We start from the raw sequence: 27,206 nt of genomic DNA, 5'->3' as shown, positions 1-27,206 counted from the left end.
TGTCAGATGTTAACCACCAGGGTTTAAATCCATTAAGGTGTCTGAATTTACTGGACCTAGATATATGTGTGTGTGTGTGTGTTTTGCTTCCGCAGTTTTCCAGTATTACAAGTAGGGGGGAAAAAACTACATTGTTACATTTTTTTATTTTTATTTGATTTTCATCAATGCAGGTTAAACAAGTAGATAATGCACACATTTCTTCTAATAAACATAAACAATACAGAACCCATATTATGGTATGATTTCAGAAACTGATCACCATCTTTCACCTTGTTTAATAACTTTGTTTTACTTATTAACCACTTAAACCACCAGTTATTCTGGGAAAACCGCTGCAGAAAATTGCAGATCGATAAGCGCACAACTCATCATGAGCTTGTCGATCGGCTATTTTCAGCAACGATATTGAATATAAAGCAAAAACAACACTAGTATAGAGCCCAGAGGGACTCTGCTCAACAATGTATGGGGTTGTTGAGCGGTTAATTAAGAACACCTTGAAACTTGAAACTTTCAAACAAACAACACACAATAGGCTACACAAAACCTTTCTATACACACATCAAAGACATTTGGCAAAGAGATTTGGCATCATCAAAGAGATTTCATAGATTTTCCACTGATTCCATTATAGTCATTTGAGTATAGGTAGTTCAGTATATTGGATTGACCAATATATTGGGTCATTAAATACAGCAGTGGTTCCTAAACATTTTAGCTCAAGACCCAAAAGAGAAATTAGACTTTTGCCCGGTACCCAAACTAAAGCTCAAAACGTGTTGCTTCGTGTCGCGTTGCGAGCTTCTAGATCTGCTATTTTCACTACTTCTTAAAAGTTTTTTTAATGTATGGAAATTATTAGATGTAGCAAACAAAAAAGGCGATATTTACTCGTGACCCATAAAAATTGGTCCGCGACCAAAACATGGGTCCCGACCCACTGTTTGGGAAACAGTGGTATACAGTATATCAGGCATATACTGTACAGTAAATGTTTGTTTCAAAATAGGTAATTATGTACATTGTTGATAAAAGATATTACTTATCCAATTCATTCTTTTCACATGTACAGCATTTTGAATTTATAAAGATGTCAATCATGACTCTTAAGAATGCTTAAAGCTTGAAAAGTACGATAGGTTAAACAATAAACATGTCTGTCTAGACTGAATGACACAGGTACAGACAGTAGAATCTGATGACATTAGGGTACAGAGGCCATTACATTAATTGTGGATATTGGAATCTTTGAGAGAGAAAAAAGAAATGGTTGATATCAGCCTTCCTGTTCTCCAAAATATCGTAATTGGCCTAGAGACAAAACCATATCGGATGACCGGAAATGGATTATATCAATGAATATTATTTGATTTAAATATAAATTGGCTTTATAAAAGAAGTAAATATTAGGATTGTGTTTACTGTGGACTGTAATACTTCTTGCTTCCTGTTGGTATCTGTCCCTCTGTAAAAGCTCATTTGTCTATTGTTTGTGCTACACAACACAAACAGCCATCATGACACAACACATATTCACACAAACATTACAAAGTGCATGGTGACTTAATGCTTAATGAATTAAAAATAAGAATAAAATTGTTTAATGCCAGGTGTTGTCATTGGGGCTGCAACTAATAATTATGGTCATAATCAATTAATCTGTAGCTTATGTTTACCATTATTTGATTAATGTATATTAATTTAGACCATAAAATGACAGTAAAATAAAAAGCTAAATAATGCTAAATACTTATCACAAGTTACCTGAACCCAAGAATACATACATCTTAATGTTTATACCAAAAACATAAATTTTCATTTTTTGTATGAATTAATCGTGAAACAAAGACAAACGTTTTGCTGTAAATTGCATTTACCTCCACCTGAGCAAATTACTAACAATAAAATACAAGTAAAACAAAACAAAACAAAACAAAACAGTAACAACATTGATTCATATGGAAATCAAATTGGTCATAAATTAAAATGAATAATAACAGTGTAGTCCTACACTACAGAGAAGAAGAGGGTTGCGGTTTATACTTAATAGCTATACACCCTTACACCTGGAACACACCGGAAGCATCAACTCAGCCAACAGTAGTAGCAGTATTGGAAGTCTTGCAAGTTTCTGCTGTCAACAACAGACAGTGTTCGTGCTGGACCGCGTAACAGCAGGTCTGTACAGTTAATATATTTCTACAGAGTTTGCCTTCAATATTTACTTACTGCCCTTTATTCCCATTGGCAAATATGGCATAAGAGCTTTTTTTCCTTCTACATGACTGGATTGTTAGCCTTGGGGGACTAATGGATCACACTTTGTCAGGCCTCTACCCTTTGAACTGCTTGACATTGGTGAACCTACCAGGAGATTATGCTTCCATTGATATAGATATTTGGGTCATCAAGGCACACAAGCCTCCCGACCACGCCACGGTGTCAATCCTTCGGGAGGTGTCATCGAGCATATGGGATGTACGCCAGATGACGTTAAGTGACATCATTGATTCACAACATAAACATTTTGTGGGGAAATACACAGAAGATTGTATTTTCTACCACTCTAAATCATTTGCCACTCTGAATCGTTTTCCTTTAAGACTGGGACAAAATATAACGGTGCACACAGTCACACACTCTGACCCACAGCTCTTTCTGAATCCAATGTGTACCTTGTCAACTGCGGTTACATGAGCCAATTCATTCTTAATTCAATTAATCCAATTTACGATTAATCACAGACGAGATGTCTTGTTTACTCCACATGATAAAGATGGTTTCTGACTTGTACAAAGAAAGCAACAATTTTATCAGAATATGATACTCCTGCATTTATGTTATTAAATGGAAGAAGGCTTGCGATCACACAGTGCACCAGCCATGTTCCGGGGGAGTATTCTCCTTTGATGAGACAGAGCACAATTTTTAGTTTTCTTTTGCTTGTCTGTTGATACAGGCATTGAAACAAAGGTGGAAATGAGCCACGGAAATGAGCCACGGAGGGACCGCAGTATCGAAAATGAAGCAGTTACATAAAATCGGAATCCAGAACATGTCTTTTCTCTTCAAGGTGTATTCATAGTCTTGCACTGAGCCTGGAGAACTCTCGTTTCCCAATGAGTCTCACCTTGATCACATGAATTCCATTGTGAAGAGTCTCAGTACATCATAACATGTTGCAAAGCTCCAGTGGTGGAAGAAGTACTCAGATATTTTACAAAGCAAAAGTAGCAATACCACAATATAAAAATACTCTGTCACAACTAAAAGGCCTGTGTTCAAAATGTTACTTGAGTAAAAGTACAAAAGTATTGGCATCAAAATAAACTTAAAGAACCAAAATGTAAAAGTACTAAAATGTTTGAAAATAGCCGATCTACAAGATCACAACACGTTGCGATGCGACGCGTTGTGATCTTGTAGATCACTTTTTTGTGATCTTGTAGATCACTTTTAGAAGTAAAAGTATTGAAAATCGGAAATACTCCAGTAAAGTAAAAATACCTCAAACTTGTACTTACAGTACTTGAGTAAATGTACATAGTAACTTTACACCACTGCAAAGCATGTGACCTACACTACTTTACTTTGAAGTGTGTTAACATCAGACACAGATAACATGGGGAACTGGGTTTGTTTTAATAATGTTTCCACAGCAGCAGTCTACAAAACATACACGTTTTGGGGCACAGGCCTTCGCCAGTGTTATAGACTGACGAAGGCCTGTACGCCGAAACACATCTGTTTGGTAGACTGCTGCTGCGGAAACATTATTAAAAAAGAATCCTAAGACTTCTAGACTTTTTTCAGATTCTGCACACAGAATGTTCAATAACTTCTTCAGACTGTCCTCGAGTTGAGCGAGCATTTCCTTTGAAGTGAACTGGGTTTGTTGCCATGAACCATCACCCATAAACCATGAACCAAGCCTTAGATTAGCTTACACAGGGTCACAGAGGACCGGGGGGAAACCTCGACCCCAACATGGAGTGACTTTGTGAATTCATTCTTGAAGCGGTGCAGGAGTGTGGTCTTGCCAAAGGACACTCTGTAGAAGGCCAGAGTGCCAGCTGACCAGTCCAGATACACTCCAAGACGACAAGACCGGGAATACTTACAGGATATGTCGACTTTCTTGCCATCATGTGAAGCGAAGCAACCCTCGTCAGAGCACATCACACTCCAGGACTTCTCGTTGGAGCCCAGACGGCTGGCATTTCCTTTCCTTGTAATTGCTGCGTACGTTACGCCGACGTTACATGGTTTGGAGACCTCTACCTCCCAGTAGCAGCGATCCTTCAGCTCCTCTCTGGACAGCACCTGGTAGAAAGACTGGAATCTTTGTGGGAGATCAGGGTACGGCTGCTCCTCTTTAACCCATGTCACCTTTCTGTTGTCCTCAAACAGAAGGAGGTTTCTATGTGCCGTGTGTCGTTCCAGGGTAAGATCACAGGCATCTGAAAATACAAAATATTGTTCAGCTCATCTGGAGTTAGAGCTAACTGAATTGGAGAGAGATCTCACATAATCTGTTCCCTGTTACAGTATTTACAAACTAAAAAGCCTGCTCTCTGGCAGACTCACTGAGAACCAAGTCTTAATATTTGTTTGTATGCATGTATGGTCCTAACTCCTTAATGCACATTTTAGCTTTACCCTTGAATCCATTTGTTCAGGATATGAGGTACCTGATAGATAGCACTTTGCACAACAGTTATATATGTGTCAATTCTTTCTGCAAAGTTGACTGCAATGGAATCACAGATTCCATTGTTAAATATTCAATTGTCTATTGTTAAATGTCCAGTTGTCTGATTGTTTAATGTTACAGATACAGTTAGGTTTCCATGGATGGATACTTACATTTCTTAAAGCCTGGCCTAATGCGGTGGACTCCTCCACAGTCCACACTGTGGAGAAAAACACATTTAAAAACATCCTTAAATACTCAACTTAGACCAGTGCTATACAGGTACAGGGCTGCAGAGTTATTGTTGTTAGTTATTTTAATCATAGAACATCACCTGAGGCAGTTTATGCACTATGCTCTGATCTATTGGGCAATACAGGTGGTCTCAGAGGGAATCAACTCAGTGAAAAAGAACATCTTGAACCTTGAACCTTATTCAATTGTTACATTTCAGACAGCGAAACAAAGTTTGACTTAAAAAATTGGTAATATTCACAACTTATCTACATACAACATATCTGTAATAAAGTATAAAATAATAGTACATATATGTAATAGATATGATGAAATGGTATGAAAAACCTTATGGTTAATCATTAAAAGTAAGATCAAGAATTGATTATTATATAATAATATCAAATATTTGAGGAATAGAAATGTACATTGTATTATAATTTAATTTAAATTACATTTAGATTATATTAAATTGTACTTCACTGTAAATTACCTTGAATCTGTAAAGTATATAAAGTATATGTCTCTGATTGTAATCTAATAATTAGAGTAAAAGTTTACTTGAGTTGAGTGAGGCTGAAATGTGGGTCATTCTTCAGGGCAGAGAGAATCGTTTCTCCTTCCTTTCCAATGTGATTGTAGCTCAGGTCAAGCTCTTTCAGATGGGAGGGGTTGTCTCTCAGAGCGGAGGCCAGATGTTGACAGCCGTTCTCTGTGACCTGACAGCCTGACAGGCTACAAAAAGTTTAAATAATGTAAAGTTACATTTAAAGTTATTATACATTTTGTTACAAAACGAATGTATATAGATACTGATACACTCTGTATTGATTTCTCACAATCAGATATTATGTGACAGAACACATGCCCAGTTAATGAGGAGTTTGACTTTGAGGAGTTAGTTGCTCTTTAGCCAGTATTGCACACATAATACCATAGAAATAGAAAAGTATAGAACAGCCATGCATAGCAATGCTGCTTCCATTTAAAAGACGTAGAGTAAATAATCAATCCATTATGTGTTTGTGCCATGAACAGAGTGCAACATCATCAAAGCAAAGGGATGCTGTGTTTTGCTGGGGGAGTATAGTTGTGCTTATGACTCTAAAATGTTATCAATCAATGTATAATTTCAAGAATATTTAGAGCAATTATTTGTATGCCAAGAGTGCCAGTCGCGTATATCTACGCGAACCTACTTAATTGCGCAGAGTGCCAGTCGCGTAGATCTACGCGAAGTGGTCTTTTCTTTTCTTTTTTCACTCACAGGTTCACATTGCATTGTAGGCCTCGTTCGGTACGACACATTTCATTGTAGCACCACCGGAAACGGAATGATCCGGGATCCGGAAATTCCGGATCCCATCCACTTCCACTCTAAACCGGACACAAAATCTCGGTTGTAGTTTTTCTCGTCGCTGATCGCTGTTTTAACATAAACCGTTGTAACTACAAGATGGCGGATCGGTTTTCGAAGCGGTTTTCGCTGGTCGACTCAGACGGATCGCCGGTGTGTTTACAAACAGTTTAACGCTCGATCTTAAGGAATTTAACGAGGTCTGTGGCGACGTGAAAAAAACAAAAAAACAACAATAAAACGCTGGCACTGGTGAGTACATTATGAGATTAAATGCTGGCATGGAATGTGTTAAAAAGGTCTGTATACACACTTTCCAAATACCAATATCACTGGCTATTTTACTAAAGCCTTTGTTGCAATGTGTATAATAATAAGTCTGGACTGTAGGCCTTTGAGTTGTCATAAACAATTATCCCAGTAGAATTGCCTTGTGATCCCAATATTAAATGAATGTATAACCAATATAGACAATGAAGTTCCAACTTCCATTCTGTTGTTTGTTGGTCAGCTGTTAGTTTAGCTAGTTAGCTGTAAAGGCCAGTCATTCAAATGGAGGAAAGTATGATAATGTGAGAGGCCATCCAACAATATATGCATCTCCCACAATCCATTTTCATGCCACGGCACTGACGGCAGTATTCTCACTCTGCAAACTCGACTTGTTGAATTGATTATTATATAAAGTCTGATTTTATTATATAGAGTTCGATTTTCATTCGTCTGAGATTTCAATGGACTTCAAAATACATTTTGAGGTGAGGAATTCAGATAAAAATACCCTGACTGAAGTCCCATGTTTTTTTTGGCATAATGTGCATCTTTATATGGCTTTTTGACAATAATTGGTGGACATCTTGGATTGATGCCAATTAAACATATTTCCACAAATGGATTTCTTAGGACTTTTAGTAAAGTGTTCTGGACACCTCTAGAAATGATGTATGGTGAAAAAAATTCTGTTACAATTACTTTGATGTGAAATGCTAGTTTGCTAGACTATCTGGTAATAACATCCGGTAGTTCTATTATATTGGTTCAAAAATGGCAAAAGTGTTTTAATTTTTTTTTTAATCTGAATTCCTCACCTCAAAATGTATTTGGAAGTCAATTGAAATCTCAGACGATGATGAGACTCACCATCATTTTATATGGCTTTTTGACAATAATTGCCGGCCATTTTCGATTGATGCCAATTAAATATATTTCCGCAATTAGGATTTCTTAGGACTTTTAGTATGTTGTCCTGGTGACTTCATAGAAATGGTCTGTGAAGAAATAAATTATGTTACCATAATTTTATATGTCTTTCTGACAATAATTGGCAGCCATTTTGGATTGATGCCAGTTAAACATATTTCCGCAACTAGGATTTCTTAGGACTATTAGACCTTCATCAGGTTATCTTAGACTGAAACGTTGTTGCATTCCCATTCAATATTTTTCTTGGATTTTTTTTACCTTATGGAGTGGTAGGCTCTGTATAGATAGATAAATGCTGTAATGACCAGGATGTCGCCAGAGGCGTCGCTTCACCAAAAATACTTCTTAAAGTGCATGTTACACAGTATGACTTTAATAATAAAGTATTTCAAGCATCCGTTTCAAGCATCACCGGGGAGGTCATTCCAAAGCTGGGGATCAATATTTGAACTGCAAGATAATAGAGCTTTCTACTGCTTCTAAGGGTTATGTAAAGACCACAAATTATTGGTATGTACAAATGTACTTGACCTTTATTAACCAACTAACAGCCTGACTGGATGCCTCCAAGGGTTTTAGCTCATTGCCAAGCAACATTAGAGCATTTGGATGAAACTGTTTATAGGTTAAGTACCTCAATACCATCAGTTTACATTTTGGGCTCTTCAGTTCAGCAGTGAGGACGTCCACTCCTGAGTCCAGCAGATCACTGTCGCTCAAGTTCAACTCTCTCAGTGTAGAATATGGGAATGTGAGAGACGGAGCCAACACCCTAACCAGTTCTTCACTGAGGTTACACTCAGCTAGTCTGTCAACAGAATTCGATATTTAGATATAAGTGATCAGGTTATTCACCAAATTATAATAATGTGACTGTGAACATTTTTATAGAAGAACTAGCTTTCTAAAAAACCTTTTGTCTCTAGTTGCTACCCTCAACCAGGTTCTTCTAGGATTAACATAGCTGTGATTTTTAGGGTTCCAGTGTCTGTGATCTTGGAATGTACTGGAAATCTAAATCTATAATGAATACAACAAAATACAGCACAGATTTTCAGTGACTAATACCCAACTGTATTTTAATACCTTTTTAGAAATATTATATTTGTAAATAATAAAATGTAGAAAACAGTTATAATGACCCAGCGAAACTCACGAAGCCTTTATGCTGCAGGTCACAGCTGGAATAAGTCTCATTCTGCCGCGTTCTGACGTGTTGTAACTGCCCAGGTCAAACTCCTCCAGTTGCTCTTTGGATACCTGCAGAGCGTAGGCCAGGGCTGAGCAGTGCAAGGGAGACAACTCTGTCTCTGAACGGTCCTTCAACTTCAGGAACGCCTCAATCTCATCTTTCACTTCGTTGTCTCTCATCTCCACCATGCACTGGAACAAGTTGATGCAACTGCATACAATAATAACAGGATTTCAGCCAAGAGTTTATGTGGAACCATGTAGCTATGTAAAATAGAGCATTTGGAGAAATTATTAATTTACTCCTCAATTCATGCATGCCCATTGTTGCTTTTTGTAAGCACCTAGAACAACAAGAATTATGGTGGATATACTGTATGGAAACAAGCGCCCTTGGGCTTTTTGTGTATCCTTTTAGCATAACATTTGACTGTACTACCTGTACTGTAGGCCTGTCCCCGACAAAGGATTTGTTTAGTCGACTCTAATTGGCGACTAATTGCCAATAGTCGACTGGCAGTCGACTAATACAAAAAAAATATATATATCTTTTTTTTTTTTTTAGGCCAAAATACATTTCTTTTCAAAGGGCCAAGTCTACACAGTTTGTTTTGTCTCCAGCAGAGTTTCTAGTGTCTCTATCTCTCTCTGGAAGAGGTTGCACATGAACTCTGCAGCCGCACGGAGGCGCTCCAACACAAACAATACCAATACATTTTTCGACTAGAGTCGACTAAGAGACACTTAGTCGACTCGGACCCCCCGCGACTAACCAGTCGACTAGTCGACTTAGTCGAGGTCAGGCCTACTGTACTGTTAACAAACGTGTTAATAAAGTATTCAATCAATCAAGACCAGGTCTTTCATGTTTGGTTTCTGAACATTACATTACATTACATTACAGTCATTTAGCAGACGCTTTTATCCAAAGCGACTTACAATAAGTGTATTCAACATAGGTAGGGAACGAAAACTACTAATCACCAGAAGTCTTTAGTGCATTTTCTGCAAAAACAAGCAACCAAGAGTATACCTAGCGCTAAGGTAAAAGTGCAATATATCAGCTACCTATTTCCTTAAACAGATGAGACAAAATAGCTAAATCAAATGAGCATGAGCTAAAACAAATAAGTGGATCGACTAAACAAGATCCAATAAACAATCCAATAATCCAATAAACAATACAGCAATAGAAAACAAGCGTTCGTACAACTAGTTAACAACAAGTAGGTCAGGCAGAGAGGAAGGGTAGTGTTTCCTGAAGAGGTGAGTTTTCACCATCATAACAACATGACATGACTCAGTCATGTATACCAGCTTGCTTTCTTTTTATGCGCGGCTTGTTTTCATAGACCTGGTTTCTGATTGTAAAGCTAGTCCAGAGTTCCAACAGACGTCTTTAGTAAAGATGGAGTGGTAAAAAAGAAAGAAAGAAAAAAGGCAATAACCTTAACCTTCCCTGATCTGGTGTTGATTGGGAACACACTTCAATGTTAAAGTAGTTTTAGGATGTATGTGTGTACAGAGATATGTTTTTAATTTACAGTGGACAATTATATGGACAGGATCTCTTTTTGAATGGACGGCAAAACTTTCCATTTAGAAGATAAAATCTATGTTTACCTGTCCGGAGATAGTCCCTTCCTTCGGGTCTTCAGGTAGGTGAGGATTTTCTTTCTGGTATTTTCAGAGCTCGTTCCTTCTTCTGGAGTTGTCAGCAGGCCTGACAGAACTTCACGGTTGGACTCGCAGGTGAGACCAAGGAGGAAGCGTAGGAAGAAGTCAAACTGTCCATTCTTGCTCTCCAACACCTTGTTGATGGTCATCTTCAGCAGGTCCAGCAGAGTGCTCGGGCAAGTCTTCTCCTGCCCGAGGAAAGAGCAGATTGCCTCTGTGTTCTTCTTGTTGATGAAGCAGTCGTAGACATAGAGTGCGGCGAAGAACTCTTGAACAGTCAGGTGTACAAAGCTGAATACTTTTTTGTTTTGGACAATGACTCGCTCCTCCTTAAGAATGGCACAGAATCCGGAGTAGATAGATGCCTCTGTGATGTCAACATTGCATTCTTCAAAATCTTTCTCATAGAAAATGAGGCTGTTCTTTTTGAGTTGCTCAAATGCCAGTCTGCCAAGGCCTAGGAGTTGCTCTCTGTGGGATTTCAGGAGCGTTTCCATGTCCCCTTCTATCTTCTGGTCGTATTTCTTGTTTCTCCGCCTGGTCTGGACCAGCAGGTAGTGTGACATCATCTCTGTCAGGGCCTCATAGATTTTCGGCTTTCCTCCATCCACAAATGTTTCATCATGGAATAATTCAGCAAAAATCCAGCAGAAGATTGGAATGTGGCACATACTGCATAGGGTCTGTGAAGACTTCATGTTGGAGATGACATGATCAGCGAGATCTGGCTTTTCTGCAAACTTGTTTTTGAAGTACTCTTCCTTCTCTGGGTCGTTGAAGCCTCTTATCTCTGTCACCAGGTATTGAGCAGGGATCTGATTGGCTGCAGCAGGGCGGGATGTTATCCAGAGGCGGGCAGATGGAAGCAGCTTCCCTTTGATGAGACTGGTCAACAACACATCCACTGATGCTTCCTGGGTCACTGATGTGACTTCCTCATTGCTGAGGAAGAGGGTGAGCCTGCTTTCATCCAGTCCATCCAAGACAATGGCCACCTTGGATTTGGTGTATTCCAGTGGGTCACTCAGTTCCTTTAGCGTGGGGTGGAATTCCATCAGGAGTTTGTTTAGATTGATCTGTCCTTCGAACATGTTGATCTCTCTGAAAGCAAGAACAAAGACAAAGTCTATATCGTTGTTGGCCTTCTCTTCAGCCCAGTCCAGAGCAAACTTTTGCACGGTGAACGATTTCCCAATGCCGCCGATGCCCTTTGTAAGTCTTTGGTGTTGGTTTTCTTGGCCAGGCACAGGTTTGAAGATGTCATTGAGAGAGATTTCTGGCGAGAGCAGCCCCCTCATATTTCTTGTGATTTGTCTGAGTTCATGCTCTTCAGAGAAGTCTTCACTCTCTTCTGGGGTGATATACAGCTTTGTGTAAATACTGCTCAACAAGCTCTTTTGTTTGCCGTTACCTTCATGCGTTGATGAAAATCTTTTCTTTGTTGCTTCTTTGAAAGTCAGTTTGACTTTCTGGACATTACTGTATCCTGAAAGAACCACATGAATCATAATTTTTATTAACAGTTAAACGGAACACTCCCTAAAGACTAGCTCATCATTTGTGACATTTCAATATAGAACAGAAAAGACACACTTCTTTGTTTTTATTGTAAGATGAACTAGCCTTTTAACCCAATTTAGGTTAATTGAACAAAGTAAAATACAAGCCCCATAGTCTGTATTACCTGTGTCTGTATCTGTCTTTCCACTGACTTCAGGTTCTTTTCTAGGTTTTTTGCCACACTTGGGACAGGCGCTGTCTCCTGTTGGTCCAGGCTGGTCCCGGTATGAGGTGATACACTCTCTGCAGAACCTGTGTCCACAGGTAGTTGTGACTGGATCCCTCAGAACCTCCTGACACTTGTCACAACAGGACAGGTCCGTAGGTAGCCTATCACTGAAGAAAGCATATAGTTTTGATAAAAAGAAGAAGAAAAAAACGTGTTCATTCGGGGAAGTGTTTCTCTGAGGAAACATGCTCTTTCTGTGAGGAAACATGACAGGGTTGAGTTGTTATCTTTAAAGGATACCACATGTTGGCATTTTTTTTTGTTGAGAACTGATAGCTGAAAAACCTAATATCACTCCAAATGTGGGCTCAGGCTATTGTGAAGTTACAGAGCTGTAATAGCAAATACAGCATGATACTAGTCTGACAACATGGAAGTATGTCTCCTATTAAGGAGACACAAAAACACAATATCCAGACTATCCCTGGGCCACCTATGAAATGACCACCCCACAGAATGGCCAGTGAAAAACAAGCTGCAGCAGACCAGCAGTTGCAGTCAGATGCACCGATTGAAAAATCCTTGGCCGATACCAATAACCGATTTTTTAAAAGTCTGACCTGCCAATACCGGTTTTACCGATACCGATTTTCTGTCTAAGAAATAAACAACTAACTATCGTCTTTTTGAGTTGTTGTTGGAAGCTGCTTACAGCATTAAGGACTTTTCAGATGGCGCCTAGTAATTTATTTGGAACAAAAAGCAACCCTGCAGGTAGGAGCAGCTACGGTCTACTGGGAGAAACACACACACACACACACACACACACACACACACACACACACACACACACACACACACACACACACACACACACACACACACACACACACACACACACACACACAACCCATTGGATTTGCGTTTGCCATTTTTTGTGGATTGATTTCTGATTAAGGCCGAGGGGCTATCCTTTTACCAACTTAATCAAAGTGATACCGCACATTCAGGTATGGGATACAACTAGGTTCGGGTGACCTACACCTAGCCCGATCATTCATCCAGTGCCATTTAAGTCCCGTGTGATCTGTACACCTTCCGGGTAAGTATACATGCACAAGTCATGAATAGCCCTGTTTACCCTTGGCTCGGCTCTCCCGCGCTGGCACACCCTGTCAATTCAGGCACGGCTATCTAACTACATCTACTAACTATTACTAGCTAATTGACCGGGGCTGTTAGACAGCATTTGGGACACTGATAAGATATACTATTACTACAGTATTAGTACAAACTAGATCAGCTGACACCCATGCTGAGTTACACAGCAGTGATGCCATCATTGTGCCCTGGTTGTGCAATGACATTCACTCTATTATAATAAGCTATATAAGACATAATGGTACAACTCCTGGAAGTCATCTTGGAAAATGGCAGCCATTTTGAATTGTTAGGGTGGCCTGCTCCCCTTTTCACAAGAGTGGACCTTGAAGAGTATTTGTGTCAAATATCATCCTTGTATCACAACCTGAAAGATTATATCACCATCTGCTCCGCTAAGGTGGTGGCCATCTTGAAAAAAATAGTCACCATCTTGGATTTTTACATGGGTAACAGGTTTCATCAAAAGAGCAATACCCAAAGAGTGTGTGTGCCAATTTTGGTGCATATCTATGACATTTTATTGTGAAATTACTGCGAATGACTGTATATTCAATGGTGGCCATCTTGAAAAATGGCCACCATCTTAAAATCTTTGGGTGGCTAACATGTTTTTTATCAAAAGAGCAATACCCAAGGAGTATGTTTGCCAATTTTGGCGCTTGTATCTATGTGATTTTGTTGGGAAATGTAATATTACTGTATATTCAATGGCGGTCATCTTGAAAAATGGCCGTCATCTTGAATTTTCAGGTGGCTAACGGGTTTTATCAAAACAGTACTACCCAAGGAGTATGAGTACCAATGTTGGCGCTTGTATCCGGAAGTGAACGATTATTGCCATTATCTGCCACACTATAAGGACTTTTTAGATGGCGCCTAGTAATTTATTTGGAACAAAAAGCAACCCTGCAGGTAGGAGCAGCTACGGTCTACTGGGCACACACACACACACACACACACCACGCGCACACACACACACACACACACACACACACACACACACACACACACACACACACACACACACACACACACACACACACACACACACACACACACACACCCCGTCCGTGCCTAAGTTGTACCGTCTTTTCAACAACTTATGCAAAGAGAGACAGGGGGGTGATTTTTCTTTGGAACTGGCTAAAATAAAAGGGATGCTTTAGGCAGTTTTTGCAATGCTGTTGTCTGTCACTGAAAGTGAAACTAACTTCAACTGCATGGACCGTCTGAGCAGCCTGGTGACGCACTTACTGCCTTTAAACTCTCAGTGATGGACCGACCGACAGTCACAGCATTGACTAGGCTATAACTGTGCGCAGCATTATGGAATATATAATATATTCCATAATATATATATTCGATATATGTATCCTTATATTTCAAAGGTAATCAGCACCATCTGTAGGCTGTCACTTCTTGTTAATGTTTACCAAGACTCGCATGATTTGATCAGCTGTTGCTGCGCAGCAGCATGCAGTATCAATTTGACCAGCATAAAATCGGAATTTATGACAGTGACCGGCCGAGCACCGATCCAGCCGGTTTGACCTAAAACCGGCTTTTTTAATCGGCGGCCGATTAATCGGTGCATCTCTCATCCCAGTAATAGCAGCTGAGATGTGCCAATCATAATGCTGCAAAAGAAGGACCAGAGCTCATGCCTGTGTGTCGATTACAGGTCCGTAAGGGAGCAAACTATTAAAGACGCCTATCCCAAGCCATGGATCCAGTACACCTTGGACAATCTGTCTATCACCAGGTACCACATTGGACTTTGAACATCAGAATCAGCTTTATTTCACATCACAGGTTTACAGAAGTAAAAAAGTGGGTGAAATTCGTTTTCGAGGGAAAAAGAAGGGGGGGGGGGCAAGGGGCAAAGGAGATCAAACAAGAGAACAAAAAACAAGTTATCTACATATACATACATGGTTCCTGGGATAAGATAATAAAGATATAAAAGGTGCGTGATCATGGCAGCAGAGGTATACTGTGCATGATATACTTATGGACGTTAGCTAAGGTGCAAGAAAAACACAAAAAAAGACGACAAAGGTCAGTGCATGGGATTAAGGTGCAAAATGTCAGTTTGTGACGACCGCATAATCCACATAAAGTAGACTGACACTGGTATAATCCTCCATGAGGAAGAACAAAGACAAAAGTCAAGTCACTTGTCCCTGATATAATCCACAGGTAGGTCCAAGGGAGAGCTAAATCCAAGTCACTTGTCCCTGGTATAATCCACAGGTAGGACCAAGGAAGAGCAAAGGTCTGAGATCAGTCTGCCGACACTGCCTGTCATCAGGCTGCTGAACAAGGCTCATGCCTTGTTCAGCAGTCTGACGGCAGCCGGGTGAATCCAGTCGATCCAGGGTTTCTGATTGGGATAAATCCAAACTGTCTTTTTTGGAACTATGTCGTCTATGCACTTGCTGATAAAACCAGTGACTGAGTCTGAGAGTTCATTGACATTACTCCCAGTGGCGTCCTTAAACATCCCCCAGTCAGTCTGTTAATAGACTGAAAGAGCGAGCCCTATCGATGGTCTTGAAGGGCGGATCCAAACCCAGGCCGTTGGATTCCAGCGCCGCTTCCTATTGCTTCACCAATCTATGTCCCCGCCTCCCCTCCCCTCCCCCCCCCCCCCCCCGGCCTGTGCACGGAACACGCTGACGTCACCAAATTTAGAGCGACGCCCCTCTGCACTCTGATTGGTTAGGAGATAACAAGGTTCACTCCAACTCCGAAACCACCGTTCCAGCATGGTTCCCCCAGCCTTTTTTCTTTTGTAACAAAAAAAAAAGGCATGGGTTTCCGAGACTAATCTGGTAAAAACAGGATTGTAGCATAGCGTCTGTGTCCTCAGACCAGGTTCGGACCTCCTTCTCAACGACTGGCTCCCTTTTAAGCCTTTGTAGGCCGGTAGCAGCTGGATCGAATAGTAGTCAGAGCTTCCAAGCGGTGGACGGCGGAGAGCTTTGTATCCATCTTTGAAGGGTGTGTAGCAGTAGTCAAGAATATTGTCACCGCGGGTGCTGCAGGTGACATGCTGGTGGAATTTAGGAAAAACTTTCTTAGATCATTCCGGTTGAAGTCGCCTAAGCATATGATTGCGCAATCCGCTTTTCGCTCATTGCTGTGTCCTTGTTGGCTCCAGGATGGATGTAAACAGCGAAACTATATAATGCTAAAGTCGCGTGGTAGATAGAAAGGACGGCAGGCTATCATCAAAAGTTCAAGGTCTGGTGAGCAGAGGCTGTCCAGGACTTTAACATCTTTGCACCAGTTGTTATTGATCAAGGCACAAACTCCCCCCCGCACTGCTTACCGCTCAGTCCATCTCTGTCGTTTCTGTAAGCAGTGAAGCCAGGAGGTGTGATATAAATAATAATGACAGGTGTAATACAATAATCTAACAGCCCCACTAGCAGCCATTAGAGGGTCCTATTGTCCTTACACCTTAACAGACCAAATGTAATTGATCTGATCAATAAATCCTAGCCTGGTAAACCCTCCCTCCAGAAATCTCATTTGTATTTTATTTCAGGAGTGAGTCTGGCCTGTTTGGATTTTTGGCTGTGGGCTGGAGCTGGGCGGGAGTAATGTAGCTTTGATGTCCAAGTGGCCCTTTGATGTCCAATTAAGCCACTTTAGGCTGCAGTGATTATCACCAGGAGTAATTGGTTTGTCTCTGATGTTAACGAGCAGCTTGTATGAAAGGTGTATTTGTTACAGGGAAAATGGCATTCCAGGGAAATTGAAAGGGGTACGCTTGTTTTCATGCCCCTCATGCAATTCTGTAGAATCAACGCTAGAGGGCAATGCAAGCCAGACATGAGCCCCACACCACACACGCACGCATGCACAAACCAGCACGCACACACGCATGCGCACACGTGCGCGTGTACACACACACACACACACACACACACACACACACACACACACACACACACACACACACACACACACTCCAGGGGGCGGGCCTGGCGGGCTATGTTAGTGCAGTGAGTGGCACTTGGGGCAAACGCAGTCCCCACACAACATCATTTACGATTCTGTGCCTATCGGTACATAACTCGGACGGCGCTTAAGTCGACTAGCAGACCATCGGCCGGTCGTCGCGGGCACTCGCGCCTGGAGGCGCTCGGGCGCGACTCCTCGGCCTCAAGGTCTGCTAAGTCGGAGCGCCTACCGTCATGGTCCAAAACTATACTTTATCAGCGAAAAAAAAGTAGTCCGCGGTTGTTTGAAAAAGTAATGTCCCAAGCTGGAGTCAAACCCCGGCTCCCAGTGGTAGTGGGTGGGGAGTCCAATGATTATCGAAGTGCGCCACTGAGGCTTGTACTAGTGGTGCAAAGTAACAAAGTAGATTTACTCAAGTACAATTTTGAGGTATTCGTACTTTACTTGAGTATTTCTCTCATATTATCCATTTTATTTTCAGCGTTCCCCTAGCGTAGCTTCCTGGTTAGTATGTTGTTGTTGTGGTCGTCGTCCTCGCATCAAAGCCCCGCCTCGCAGCACCGCCCCGTGCCTATAAAACAAGCGCTCCCCTGTCAATTTCCCTGGAATGCCATTTTCCCTGTGACATATTGATTAATGATGTGTGAACCACTCGGGTTCCACCTGATTGGCCTACCTCCGCTGTCAATCACAAAACAATGAGCGAGGACGCTGATTGGAGAGTCCATTTGGTGGACGAGCAAGAAACGCCCAGATAAGCCTTCAGGCCAGACTCACTCCTGAAATCAAATGGAAATGAGAATTCCGGAGGGAGGGGCTTTACCAGGCTAAATAAATCCATCTTCACAGTCCCATTCTTTCACTAGTGGGACTAAATATGAAAAAATAGGAGCATTTTATTTAAACAGAAAAATACCATCACTCATGGAAATGCCTTTCAGGTATTTTTTATTTTGGTAGGCATGGGTAGCGTACAGTCAGCCACATAGTTTAACTAATGTCTTGGTATTTAACTAATGTCTTGGTATTAACACAGCTACTAGAAAGAACAGGAATGACAACGTATTGATCAGATGGTCAGAAGATACCAGATTTGTGTAGAGATGGATGCTGTTTACACAACAGAATGAAAGCACAGTCTTAACTAGATTTAAAAGTTAAAACAATGATTTAATGGAAAAAAGAATAAACACCACAACAGGTTCAATAACAGATTTTAACTGAAAAGTTAACACGTGAAGGTTTCATGCGTTTCCGGTTCAAATCTGCTTCTGAGCCAATCAAACACAGCTGGTAAATAAATAAATGGTTGTCATGCCAGAGCCATGCAGTGATTTTTGTAGCAAGTTTGAAGAGAATTGGACAACTGCTGTTTTATGAGTTTGCAGTCCGCATACAGACAGGCTGGGCTTCAATTATTGAATAGAAGACTCCTTGGTCAGTATGGATCCAAGGACCTTATAAGTTGAGTAATGTTTTTGGGGGAATTTACAAGCCTTCATTTTATAGTGATAGTAGTAGAGAGAGACAGGAAATGGCAGGAGAGAGTAAAGGATAGGCAGCAAAGGGCCTTGGTTCCGATTCGAACCTGGGTCAGTTGCGCAGCGCAAGAACTTAGCCTTAACGTTATGTACTCTACCAGCTGAGCCACTAGGGCGCCCCAAGGCTCTTATTTTTGGTACTCAACTCTTGTTGAAACTCTTCAAAATATCGATATGAAACCAATCTTATCAAAATAAAATAATCTATTTAAACCAATTTCTAAACATTCAATTCAAAATTATCAATCACATTTCAGTAAAGTAAAAGGCCGGTATTCAAAATGTTACTTAAGTAAAAGTACAAAAGTAATGGTATCAAAATATACAGTTTGAATGTAAGAATACTAAAGTCTCCAAAATATTGTGAAAGTTATGTGAAACCAACCTTATCAAAATAAAACAATCAATTTAAAACCCAATTCCTAAACACTTATCTGAACACTTCAATTCAGAAGGATCAATCACATACTGTATCAGTTCACTGGGCACAATGTAAACATTAATAGTGCAAATGCTCTTGAAATCTCACTCAGTCAGGACGAATGGCGGTTTACTCCATTCTGCTGTAAACAGTGGTGGAAGAATTTCACAGATGTTTTATGTAAACGTAGCAATATTACATTATAAAAATAGTCACAAGTAAAAGGCCTGTATTCACAATTTTAATAAAATAAAAAGGTACATACTGTATGTATTGGCACCAAAATATACTAACAATACCAAATAAAAGTACTAAAATCGTTCTAAATTTGTCAAACGTTTGTGTGGGCTTCTAGACCGGCTATTTTCAAATAGCCGAAGAATAAAATAGGGCTTAAGTGGTTAATGTATGTTTTGTATAAATAATCATAAAATAAGTAACTAGTAGGCCTAACTAAAGCTGTCAAATGAAAAAGTACCATATTTGCCTCCAAGATGTAGTGGAATATAAGTTTAACGCGTAAATAATTCAAATATTCAATTAAGTCAATGCACCTGAAAATTTACTCAAGTACAGTACTTGAGTAAATGTACTTAGTAACTTTAGTTTCCACCACTGGTTGTAAACAATTAGACAGTTAGTGCAACACAAGTTCAGTGTAGAGTGTGTAGAGATGAGAAAAGTAATCCTTCACCACTGTAAAAGAGGATACAAATTAACTCTTTCCTTCTCTTTCAAGTTACAGGCTGATCCCGTGGGTGGCTCTCCAGTCAGTGTGTCGTTAGAGCAGTCAATCTCGATGAACAGGTTGCAGACGAATTCAAGACAACAAAAATAAATTGACCTTGAAAACAAAGCCAAAGAATTCATTAGCAGTCTTATTTAAAATAATTACTGTATATTCACTTAAAAAGGTCCGCAACAACGTCTCTTGTGATCAAATAAAAAATAGAATGAATTGCAAACATTAAGTTGTGTGACACTTGAAACATAATCTGTGCAATAAATCATGTTAAAGTCCATATAAATTATTATTTTGTTCTCAACGTAGCAATAGTTTGATTAAACTGGAGGTATAATCAACTATAGTTAGCTCATTCAGTTTACTGGTCATTGTTCACCTCATCATCGTAACCCATATGGTAAACAAATGCAGAAAGTCAAAATTTCTCTTAACTCTCTAAACTAAATTATTTTTCTGACAATCTAATATTAAGATGGAGCCTTACCAAGGGTCCGGGAAATGCCTTGAAGTACAGTGATTGACTGAACTTGCAGTGGATGGTTTACCAAAATGATTGAAAAACATTTCTAATAATCTATTTTCTTCATAAAGCGTCTGGTTCTCTTCAATCCCTCTCACGGCTCATTCAATATTATCTAAATTCACTCACAAATTCGGCTAAATCAAGCATGAAGTGATTAGCACTTTAGTTTCTCCAGAAGCCCTTGAACATAGTATGGATGATAGACAATGATGTTAACTATGATTGTGTTCTTATGAAAAACTTTTCATATCTCACACCTATAACTTTCACCAGCATTTGTTTTTTTCCTTTTCAAATACTGTATGCCTCCACCAACCAGAACCCATTTACATCCCTGTCTGTACATACTCATATACTGTTGCATATGTAGTGAATGAAGACTTTGACTGAATTTAATGAATGTGTTTTGTGAGTGATTATTTAATTAATTAATTTATGCTGGAATTACAATACATAAGATTGGACTGTTTTTCCTCATTACATTATTATATAGAAAAGTGTGCTCCTTGGAGCACGGGTCTCCGCCAGGCCGGGTTGCCTACCCAGGGCCTACTGTGAGTGTCCGTGCAAGATTCACAGCAATTGGTGTCTGCGTTCATGATTTGTGGCATTTTGTGCAAAACGAGCCACTCTTGCAATGTTTCGAAGGCAATCATAGCCAATGGGAATGGAATATGAGAAATCTGACAGATACGTCTTGATCACATGGCAACAGACATAAGGTGTACCTAATTGCGTGAGGTTTGGACAAAATCTGTAGGAATAGTAGCAACCGTGATGATCCAAGAAATCCAAGGGGGAAATACTTTTGAGTGTATGACCTACGGTTCAAGAGTTATAGGTCACCACACCACCACTCTTTATGTACAGTATGTACCCTTTATTTAACCAGGAGAAATCACGAGGTTTGGGACCTCATTTACAAGTGAGACCTGGCCAAGACGAGGCCAAAGCAGTACAAAAAAATTAGACAAAAATGTGCAACAATTACATAACCCCAAAAATGAAATAACAATAAAACTTCTAAGCTAACAAAAGTACGGCCTTTAAAGGCTGTACATCCACTATACCTTGGAATCTCAAAGAACAAATATCATGTCCTACTGTATTAAACTGACTTCTCATCCTTGTTGTTGATGTTAATGCTCAGGTATCTTAATATTTAGCTCTCTCTTGGTTTTAGCCACATTGCATACTGAACTCCACATGGATATTTAACAGATATACTATGTATTTAGTATTTCCATTTTCTTGCCTGTATGTGGGTGCAAAACTATGTTGCCTCTAGTCATAGTGTTGCAATGAATACAGTTAAAACAAGGACAATTACCCATAAGTAGATAGTGATACATAACTGCCCACTCTCATTATAGAGTTGGTAATATCTAGAGATAAAAGTAACGTAAAACATTTAAAGTAAAATAAAGTAAAAAATATTATTACTTTCTCCATTAACGAGTAATATAACTAATTACTATATGGTTTTGAGTAATAATATTAACTACTTTTTCCCAAAATGTAACTTTGTGGTGATCCACATCGAGAGACATTGAGAGACATTCACCAAAGAGGGCTTGTACCTTTAAAGGGGAATTTTGGACTAAAGTTTTCTTACCTTTTCTATGACGTTATGATATCTTAGGAGGAATGGTACAGTAGAAAAATGTCATAACTCCACCCCTGAGCCGCCACAGCTTAAAAGGTGCGCGGATAGGCCTTAGGTTAGATCACATATTTTCAAAGCTTTTTTTTTTTTTTTTTTTTTCTAGATCTGACGTTCATAGTGACAGAACACTATGCAACAAAAAAAAAATCTCGCTAGACGAGATTGAAATCTCGAGAACATCTTCAATGTTCTGTCACTATGAACGTCAGATCTCACCAAAAAAATTAATAAAAAAAGCTATTAAAATATGTGATCTAACCTAAGGCCTATCCGCGCACCTTTTAAGCTGTGGTGGCTCAAGGGTGGAGTTATGACATTTTTCTACTGTACCATTCATCCTAAGATATCATAACGTCATAGAAAAGGTAAGAAAACTTTAGTCCAAAATTCTCCTTTAAGAGCGAGGCTCAAGGGGATATAGGTACTTCCGGTTCAATGTATGGTTGTTATGCTGCTCCCAGTGAATGAAGTTTCACTGTGAAGTTTCAAGTAAACTACCTCAACTTGCCTACGTCTCCTGTCTCGCTGTTTCATCCTCCACAACTTATTACAACTTGTTTGCAGGATTGACAGTAGGCTGGTGTTTCCAGCACAGCATGAATATGCAGCGTTTCCATTGAAAACAATTCAAAACGGCAGTGTCCTCATCTTATTTTAAAGTCCATAAAGAATGAATTGCACTTGCATTCTACTTGAAGGACCACCTATCCTATCTTCATATAATTGGTCCTGATTAATGCTCATTATAAGATTTCGTACCATTTCTGTCTATTCACTGGGGATCGAGAGTTGTGGACAGTTCAGAAACCTGCCTACCAGTGACATCATCGGTAGGCACTACTAGGCAGGTTAGGTACTCCAATTTCAAACAAGATTTCAAACTTATTTTTTTTATGTTGTATTATTGCAAGACCAATGGCTTCTACAGTATTTCAGCTTACTAACTTTCCAGGAAGAGAAAGGCTGTCATTTCTTCTACTTTGACATTTTTGGCCTTGGCACTAGAGGAATGACAGGGAACATGGAGTTCCGCAGCTAATTCTATGGCAATAGAATATGTTGTTTGGGACCCAAGTGCTGGAGGGACAGATGGTTGTAAGGACCGGCCAACATGGCCTCACTAGTGACACTGCTATGCTAGCAGAGCTAAAAATTCACCATTTTGCATCCAAAGAAACTTTTATCAGTACTAGACCATACCCGTCGGGGGATATGAGCACCCAAAGTGCGTCATGGTCCGCTTGTTTCACGGATGGTCCGCTTGTTTCACAGATGGGGCAACACCGGCGCTTGTTTCACACACATGATTTGGCAACCCGGGAGCCAGCGAACACAAAAACGCTAATAAACAGCTGACATTTGGGGAAAGCGCATGGTAATGGTAATGGTCAATGGCTGTGTGCAAATGCAGATCAATTGCTCCAGCCACTGAGGAGAACCGGACAGAAGAGATTTTGGGGACGTACGTACAGTACACACAGACAGAGCTTTGTAGAATTATAGGATAATGATGATTTAGGAAGGCTGGGAATAAAATAAAATAGACAGGGGAGAACAACAGTTTTTATCTTTGACTTAAAAGTAGTCAGTGTTTGTGCATGACTCCTGGAGGTTTGTACCAACTACAATAACTAAACCTCACCTCACCAACTCTATGGACTATATCCATCTATATGGATCTTACCAGATGGTCTGACACTTGAACGGTTTGGCAATATCATATACTGCTATGTACACTTTTAGTTATCTAAAACAGTAAAGAGATGTGGAAGAGAAAAAAGAATCACTTAAGTACATGTCTTATATCCTTCCACTGAATTCAGAAGTCATAATGTGAAAGCCTGTAAGCCAATTAGAGGTGTGAATCTTCAAAAGCCTCACCATTCAATTTGATTACGATTCACCTGTAGCTAATGGCTACTTTTTCATCAGTTTATCAGTAAATAACTTTTTTATATAGTATAAAGTGCTTGAACGTGATGTGTGTATAATAATTTTCCTTCAAAAATAAATGTCTTGTGCCCCCTCGGGTGGCAGTAGTAAAGTCCCTGCCCACCACCACGGAGGTTGTGGGTTCAAATCCACCGTGGTGCATCCGGCTTTGTCGGGCGTCTATGCGAACACAATTGGTGTGTTCCCAGTGTTCGGGGGAGGGAAGCCGGGCGGGGAAGGTGATATTGGTCATTGCACGTACTCCTACAGGCTGGGCAGCACCTGTCAGCAGGGGGTGTTGGGCAGGAGGAGTAGACCTCCCGGTGGGGGCTCCTCACTGGCAGGTGAGTCAGAAGGATACAACAGCAGTGACAACACAGAAATGTGTGTGTGGAGGAATCAATTGGCATAATGACTAAATCGGGGAGAAAAAGGGGTTAAAATGATTGGCTACTCTAAATTAGGATAATAAAAAAAGAAATCTTAACATTAAATTAAATTGTAATCAAAATAAATAAATGGTATTGGCTGAGACTTCCTATAGTGAAAATGTTCAGTCCTTGCAGTGCATTACAACTTTATAAATGTGTTGCGTGTAATATACATACAGTAGCAGATCTACAAGCTCACAGCGAGTGGCATTGTGACAAACTGTGAGCTAGTACATCTGCTGAGTGCTTAGTCATATCATGTCTGTCATATCTCCCGTAGTGTTAGCCTAGCATGTATGCAATGTTGCTACCGGAAGTAGCCTAATTGGCAAATGTGACTGCATACAGTAGGGGGATCTATGTGCGGTGCATTTTGTAATGGATACATTTCTGCATCGTGGTGCATCTTGTAAATGCATATATTTCTACACATCTGGCCATTACTAGTATTTCAATCATTTGTCTGATAAATTCAAACCTTTGTTTGAAGGCAGGGGGCTGATTCATGGAAATGCCACTCTTCATGGAGACACAGCTGGGTGCAGCAGAGTCTGGTCTCTGCTGATGAACCCTGATGGAAACAGAGGACAATCATCACCATATAAAAATAAAATATTATAATATGGTGAAGCAACTGAACTCCTTGGTGGTGCACGCAAAAGCCTGAGTAGATGTTAAAATGACCCCATAAGTTAAATGAAACACTTCTTTAAGTCAAGTTGTGGTAATGTGGGGTGTATCTAAAATAACAGCAAGCCCTTTCTCCATATCTCAGCTTGGATAATTTTCTGCTCTGCTCTACCCCTTATTGTGTTTCGACTGTACTGGGCCTTTCTCGGATAAATGCTTTTTTCTGGCATAATCTTTCAGTTGATGATAAAAGCGTGAAAATTGGCATGAGCAGTCTCCATGGGTCACTTGACAATAAAATTGTCTGAGGCATTTGTAATTTCAAGATGGTGGCCATTTTTCAAGATGGCCGACACCTTAGTGGGCAGTTAAGTGATATGATGGTTTATTTGGTGATACAAGCATGAAAATTGGCATGAGCAGTCTCTGTGGGTCACTTGACAATAAGCCACCCACAGCTACTTGAAATTTCAAGATGGCGGCCATTTTTCAAGATGGCCACCACCTTAGTGGAGCAGTTAAGCTTAAGAAATCATTTAGTTGGTGATACAAGCATGAAAATTGCCATGCGCCGTCTCAAAAGGTCATTTGACAAGAAACCGCCCACAGCCACTTGAAATTTCAAGATGACTGCCGTCCGCCATGTGGATCTTTAAATGATACCTTTTCTCATAGAAATGTATTGGGTTCCTCAAAAAGCTCTGTCAAGAGAGGTTGCTTGACTGTGTTTTGTCTGACTCCTCGCCCACGACCTGTCCAGTTTGGTAAAACCTGTCAGGAGTTGCCTCCCACCGGCATAGCTCTCAGGGTTCACTGAGGTAGGCCTACACAAGCTCCCTTACCGCGACAAGGTAACAGTCACAAGGGAGGATATATATATATATATATATATTTTTTTTTTTTTCAAACTAACAGCCATTACATGTGTCAAATAAATACTAAGGGGTGGGGAAACAAAAAATAAGATGAATAAATTAGCACAGTTGTGGTGTTGATAAGCACAGTTGTGGTGCTGAACGGACAGTGCTCCAAAATTATGAGCAATGGCTAATACTAAATGGCAATAGCCACGGAACCATGACAAACGATACTAAGGAACTAAACTGAAAATGTGCTTCACTGTTAGATATGGCAGTGGAAGGCAGTGGAAGCAATGTTACAAAGTAACAGAAAATTACACTGAAAATTACTGAAATAATTACACAGTAATAGACTAGATAAAAAGTAAAACATGATGCGCCGATGTGGCGAGGGGAAGCCGAGCCATAGGCCTACACTTGAAAACACAGAGGACAACAGGGGAATAACTCTGGCAAAATAAACAAATGCAAATAGGTTCTAGCAGGGGCAACTACATAGGCATGTGAAACTGAGTCCATATCTGAAGCACTTACACCTTCCAGTACATGCCTTGGTGCACCCACATTTGGTCAACTCCCAACAACTCTCCGCAATAGGTGGAAGTGGAGTCCAGAAGACTTTCCACTTCTCGTCCCGTTCCACCCATCCCCAGTCAGATGGGCTCGGCATTTGTGGATGTCGCTTCAATGCCTGTCCCCACACGTATCCAGCCTCATAAGAAGCACGTTTGGCATGCTCTTTGAGTGCTGCTTGAGTTGGTGGGATCAAGTCATATTGTCTTTGCTTTCTGGCAAAGAGATCAAGCCTGGCCTCGTTCACAGTTGTGACATCGCTGGACCTGTCATACATTAGATCTTCTTGGCCTCTTGACATGGATATCTTTGGTATCTTCGGTGTCTGCAGCAGATGCTCTCTTTTGGGCCCTTTCCAGCTCTGTGTTGTTGAACCTAAGTTTACAGCTTGAATTATATTTTGCTCTGTTTCTTGTCAATGTGCTTTCTATGCCATCACCTTCATCTAGTCGGGTTGGACTAAGTAAGATAGGCAGAGCATTGATCTTATGAAATAATGGAACATTTCTTGCAATGGTATCATAACCAGTACGATCGTGCTCTCTGTTGAATAAACTCGGCTGAATTAGTTTTTCCTTGGTGAGGCCGAGGGTTTATCCCTTTACCACCTTTTACCAAGCACTTTGATGTATGGGATACAACTAAGTTTGTGCCTTAACCC

At 40.3% G+C, this 27,206-nt stretch overlaps 1 protein-coding gene across 1 annotated transcript in view; it reads right to left on the bottom strand.

Moving 5' to 3' along the window:
- Nucleotides 1–131: 131 nt before the first annotated feature.
- LOC308081030 (NACHT, LRR and PYD domains-containing protein 3-like) overlaps nt 132–27,206 on the bottom strand; it is a 37,664-nt gene continuing 10,589 nt past the window's right edge. Inside the window, exons 6-13 of the mRNA XM_080457437.1 lie at nt 24,961–25,053; nt 12,043–12,254; nt 10,305–11,844; nt 8,647–8,892; nt 8,125–8,298; nt 5,492–5,665; nt 4,870–4,916; nt 132–4,463 (exon numbers count right to left, since the gene is read on the bottom strand). Coding sequence (XP_080313563.1) covers nt 3,937–4,463; nt 4,870–4,916; nt 5,492–5,665; nt 8,125–8,298; nt 8,647–8,892; nt 10,305–11,844; nt 12,043–12,254; nt 24,961–25,053 — 3,013 coding nt within the window. The 3' untranslated portion in view covers nt 132–3,936. The remainder of the gene's footprint in view (nt 4,464–4,869; nt 4,917–5,491; nt 5,666–8,124; nt 8,299–8,646; nt 8,893–10,304; nt 11,845–12,042; nt 12,255–24,960; nt 25,054–27,206) is intronic.

The sequence above is a fragment of the Gymnoscopelus braueri genome, assembly GCF_963280865.1.
Source record: "Gymnoscopelus braueri genome assembly, contig: SCAFFOLD_164, whole genome shotgun sequence".
Classification (NCBI taxonomy): Eukaryota; Metazoa; Chordata; class Actinopteri; order Myctophiformes; family Myctophidae; genus Gymnoscopelus; species Gymnoscopelus braueri.
The sequence above is the reverse complement of the archived record's forward strand: the minus strand, read 5'-3'. Positions and strand labels throughout refer to the sequence as shown.